The 5395-nt window shown below is 35.6% G+C and overlaps 1 protein-coding gene across 1 annotated transcript; it reads left to right on the top strand.

Moving 5' to 3' along the window:
• The first annotated feature begins 3292 nt into the window (after nt 1–3292).
• Nucleotides 3293–4234, top strand: LOC107655715 (olfactory receptor 52N5-like). Its single transcript, XM_016443293.1, has 2 exons — nt 3293–3644; nt 3774–4234. The coding sequence occupies exons 1-2, from the start codon at nt 3293–3295 to the stop codon at nt 4232–4234; spliced, it is 813 nt and encodes a 270-aa protein (XP_016298779.1).
• Nucleotides 4235–5395: the final 1161 nt, after the last annotated feature.

Genomic DNA, 5395 nt, shown 5'->3' with positions numbered 1-5395 from the left:
AAGAGGGACAGGTGCACTAACACCTCATAGCATCAGTAACTCCACAACCCTACCTAGTACGGTTTCCCTCAGCGTTTGCAATATTTGTAATATCTCCACAAAGGAGATGTCGATCAGCTGCTAAAAGATCTCGCCTTTGGAGAAGACTGTTAATTTTACACTCGAAAAATGTAAGTATTACTACTTAAAAATTAAGATTAATTAATTTTTAGCCAATAATTACCTGAATGTAATTTGTTTTGTCATATGCCATAGCTATGCATGACTACACACTAGACAAACGCAGCCAAGGTGAATACATCTCAATTTTCAGTCAAGTAATGAATTAATGCACAAGTTAATGAAACAATTATATTTTATTTACTGAAAACAGGAAACATGAATAAATGAGTAAAAGAATAAATAAAAGTAACCAATAAGTAAATACAAGTCACTGACACATGAAACAAAGCTTTATTCAAACATACTGTTCTAACAAACATGTATTTACAGATGGTGAATCCACATCCTACTGCCATCTCAACACAGCTGAGACAGTTCTGCAGCTTTATTCTGATGAAGCAGCTGACCACCGTATCCACCTTCACCTGTCTCTGCCGTCCATCACATCCCTCATTGCTGCAGTCAGACTGAATCTGATCATGGATGAGAAAGGGACATCAATGCTATCGTTGCCTGAGTGCACAGAGAGGATGAGGAATACCATGATGACGCCCCTGAACCACCCAACCCTGAACAAGAGCAGAAGAACATGTGCGGGACAATCTGGCTGCTGCTGTGTCTGTTCCAAACATTTGTGTGCTGCTCTCCATGAGCACGACTATCTGTAAAACATTTAAACCAAGTAAAACATTTTACAATTAATTTTGTCAGCATTTCATTTCATATGTTTACAATTACATGCTAATTTTTGTCATAGCTTCATTACTTTTGTGGTGTAGTGGGCAAAACCACTGAACTGGTAAGCAGAAGGTTGCTGGATCGATCTCCACCGGTGTATCCTTCAGCAAGGCTCTTTACTCCAGGTTGCTCCAGGGGGATTGAGGTCCCTGTAATAAGAGCACTGTAAGTCACTTCGAATAAAAGTGTCTGATAAATGTAAATGTGATTTTTGTAAATCCTTTTTTGTGTCTTGGGCACAAATGCTCAATAAAGCGGCTTATTTCTTAAAGTTTATTTTTTCAAGGTACTACTATAATATAAATCTACACTGTTCAATCATTGTTTTGTTTTTTTCTGAACACAAAAGGTTATTTTAGTTAAGTTTGTCCTGCTGGTTTCTGTTCAATACAATATCAGTCGATGGGAGACTGACTTTCAGAAGCTTCATGACTTTATTTGATGATGCTTTTGAAGCATCTGAAACTCTTCCTTCAGCAAGGCTCTTTACTCCAGGTTGCTCCAGGGGGATTGAGGTCCCTGTAATAAGAGCACTGTAAGTCACTTCGTATAAGAGTGTCTGATAAATGTAAATGTGATTTTTGTAAATCCTTTTTTGTGTCTTGGGCACAAATGCTCAATAAAGCGGCTTATTTCTTAAAGTTTATTTTTTCAAGGTACTACTATAATATAAATCTACACTGTTCAATCATTGTTTTGTTTTTTTCTGAACACAAAAGGTTATTTTAGTTAAGTTTGTCCTGCTGGTTTCTGTTCAATACAATATCAGTCGATGGGAGACTGACTTTCAGAAGCTTCATGACTTTATTTGATGATGCTTTTGAAGCATCTGAAACTCTGGCTCCATTGACTGGTGTTGTATGAACAGAAACCAGCAGGACAAACTTGACCAAACTCACATCCTCAATGTCTTTTGGTTTTTCTCTAGATGTTCTCACTGGCTCTGGGGTTACTGAGATGAAGAGACCACAGCAACATCCGGCCCAGATGAGGCAGTAAGGGCAGATGGAGTGATGGAGTGACTCATCCATGACACTGGACCATTTCCAGGATGCTGCTGTGGACTTCTCTATCCTCAGTGCTCACACCAGTCTGCAGACATTTCAGATCATACAAAACTGCACAAATACAATACAAAGCAGTCATTTTAACAGCATAATGAAAAGTACTGTGATAACTGTTTGAAATTACAATAATTAAAATAAACTACAACTTAAGATTTAAGAGATGTTTTATTCATTTCTGTAGTATACTCACTGAAATCCTTTGAGGGCAGCATTCCTTCATCAGTCACTCTGCACTGGATAAACACACGTGTGTCTCATCTGTCCCTGTAACGTCCAAGTGACCTCTGATTTAGCTGCTCAATACTGCATTTACATGTTGTGTTAACTCGCTTTTTATCTAACACAAGTGCTCCACAATTTATCAACAGTAGGCCTACTAATGGACAAATGAAATAGATAACTTATGTTTAGTTACTCTATGTAGATTTGTTTATTTACATTACTTACATTCATCTACAGCAGTGTTGACAACAGTGAATTCTACATAATAGCATGTATACATCACTCACTCAGATGTCTGTTCATGTTATGATGTGCTCATCTGCAATTCTTTTAGAACATTTTCCTGTCAAATATTAAATATACATTTAGTAATCGTCTTTAAGATGTATATGGTTTATGTAAATTCACTTTGGTGACGTACGTGTGCTTACTGGAGCTAAAAGCATAACAACAAGACAATACCATTATTAGTGGCTGTGTTCATGGCAACCACTTTGCCATGTCATTCCCCTCCTGGGTTAAGACAGCATCACAGAAACCTCTTTGAACCACATATTTAAAGGCAAAAGCATGTAAAGTTTCTTCAGAGAAAACTAATTTTAAATTTATGTATCCTTGAATACTGATAGAATAGGCTGCTAATCAGTTAACTTGACAACTTGAAGCGATCTGTCAACCATCTTGACAAAACGCAACAATACTTCTTCAAGGTATTACTTTACTTTAGCTACAACAGAGTCCAGGTTCTTTGGTTTAATTTACTATGTAGTGATTGTGTTATTATAATTGATTGTTATTTAATTGTGTGCAAATTAATATAGACTGAAAAACAAACAGACAAATAATGTGTGTAATTTACAAAAAATACAGACATTAATCTTACTTACACTTTTACTGACATTAAATGGAAAACAAGCGTAGAAAATGTAAACAAATGTGATGTTATAGTTAGATTTTACTGCTTAGAGCAATGTTTTACATATTTTTTTGTTATCATATTATACGTTTTTTTTTATATCATATTATGTACAATTAATCTATGCTATTAATGACGTTGATGGGTCTGTTGGATTCTGTTTACAGGTTTTTTTGTAGAGCAACTAATGGACAACCTGACATTCACAAACAGCATTCTCCTCATGGAAGGAGTGAAAGTTACACCTCAGGCCTCTTTTCCCATTTTCATCTTGCTTCTATTGATTTATGTATTTGCAATGGGATGTAATATTGGACTTATAATACTGATCTCAACAGATAAAAATCTGCATCATCCTATGCATTTTCTGTTCTGCAATTTGCCACTGAACGATATACTAGGAACCACTGTCATGTTGCCACGCTTGCTACAGGACATTTTAAGGGAAGCCTCAGAGCGCTACATGACATATGTGGAGTGTGTTGCTCAAGCATATTTTGTACACATATTTGCAGCCGCAAGCCACTATGTGCTGATGATCATGGCCTTTGACAGATATGTGGCTATATGTAATCCACTGCGATACACAGCCATAATGACCAATAAAATGGTAGTAAAACTATCAGTATCAGCCTGGGGGCTGTCAGTATTCATAGTGTCTATTATGTTAGGTCTCACTATACGACTGTCTCGCTGCAGATCTAAAATTGAAAACCCTTTCTGTGATAATGCCTCACTGTTTAAACTGTCCTGTGAAAGTGTGGTCATTAATAATGTGTTTGGAATTATTTATACTGTTATTGTTTTTACTTTCTCACTTGGGTCTGTATTTATAACATACACTAAGATTGCTAGTGTATGCATAACCAGCAAAAACAAAGCACTCAACAGCAAAGCCATAAAAACCTGTAGCACCCACATAGCTGTTTATATAATCATGTTTGTTTCCTGTGCAACCATGGTTTTTCTCCATCGTTTTCCTGAATACTCTGAAAGCAGGAAACTAGCTAGTATAATGTTTCATATAGTACCACCAGGACTAAATCCTTTAGTATATGGTTTACAAACCAAAGAAATAAGACAAAAGTTTATAAAACTTTGGTACAGTAATAAAGTTAATCTGAAATAAATTAATTATAAGGAATGTCTTAAATGTAATATATATATATATATATTCTCTGCATAAAAAAAAACAAATATCACTAGTGCTACTGTAAAAATATTTAGATAATTAAAATTAATTAATTAATTAAAATAATTTAGTCCATACTTTTCTTGACAAAATAATCACAACCTTGTTTTAAAATATTCATGAAATGTAATTTAGTCGCAACACACTGATGAACTTTTTTATGCATTTTTCCCTCTCTTGTTCTGTCAGATATGTTTCAACATTTAGCCAATTTAATTCCAGTAATGTACTACATATGAACTTGTATAAAAATGTTTAATTCAAATGATGTATAAGAAACACACAAAAAAAATATTGTCTATTTTGACTTTTTTTGACAGCTAGCTGCGTCACACCGGATCTGTTTCCTACGTTGTTGTGATTTGATCTGAACGGAAACAGCGTATCCGTGTGACGCAGCTGACACAGAATAGCATACATTGTTTACGTCCAGCGGATATTCTCCAAAATGGCACCAGGGTGATGCGGAGGAGACGAATTGTTGAATAAAGTGTTTTTGTTTTGTTTTGTTTACCCGCACAAAAAGTATTCTCGTAGCTTTGTATAATTGCGGATGAACCACTGATGTCACATGGATTATGTTACCGATCTCCTTGCTACGTTTCTGGACTTGGGAACATTTCAGTTGAGTTGCTGTCTATGCAGGGTCAGACAGTTCTCAGATTCTATCAAAAATATCTTAATTTGTGTTCCGAAGATGAACGAAGGTCTTACGGGTTTGAATCGACATGAGGGTGAGTAATTAATGACAGACTTTTAATTTTGGGGTGAACTAACCCTTTAACGCTTGTCCGGGACAAGCTGATTTTTTTAATGGGCAAGTGAGAGAGAATTTTATTTGCCCGACCGCACAAGAAGCCTGATTAAAACGTCAATAAGAAGAATAACTAGGGAGGCACTGAAACGAGGGTGAGTAATTAATGACAGAATTGTCATTTTTGGGTGAACTAACCCTTTAAGTTTTCCCAGAACATTCAATGACATCACTAAACGGTGATGTCACAATTATAAGAGAGCATTGTTCACAACTTCAACTTCATTTATTTATACAGCATATTTAAAGGGGTCATATGATGTTGCTAAAAATAACATTATTTT

Source organism: Sinocyclocheilus anshuiensis, unplaced genomic scaffold (genome assembly GCF_001515605.1).
Source record: "Sinocyclocheilus anshuiensis isolate Anshui unplaced genomic scaffold, SAMN03320099.WGS_v1.1 scaffold1583, whole genome shotgun sequence".
Lineage (NCBI taxonomy): Eukaryota > Metazoa > Chordata > Actinopteri > Cypriniformes > Cyprinidae > Sinocyclocheilus > Sinocyclocheilus anshuiensis.
The sequence above is the reverse complement of the archived record's forward strand: the minus strand, read 5'-3'. Positions and strand labels throughout refer to the sequence as shown.

Bases quoted from the DNA above. Each gene is read 5' to 3' on its own strand.
- LOC107655715 (XM_016443293.1), top strand. From the start codon at position 3,293: ATGGACAACCTGACATTCACAAACAGCATTCTCCTCATGGAAGGAGTG. The intron at 3,645-3,773 runs TCATGGCCTTTG...TGTCTATTATGT, and splicing joins AAGCCACTATGTGCTGATGA to TAGGTCTCACTATACGACTG.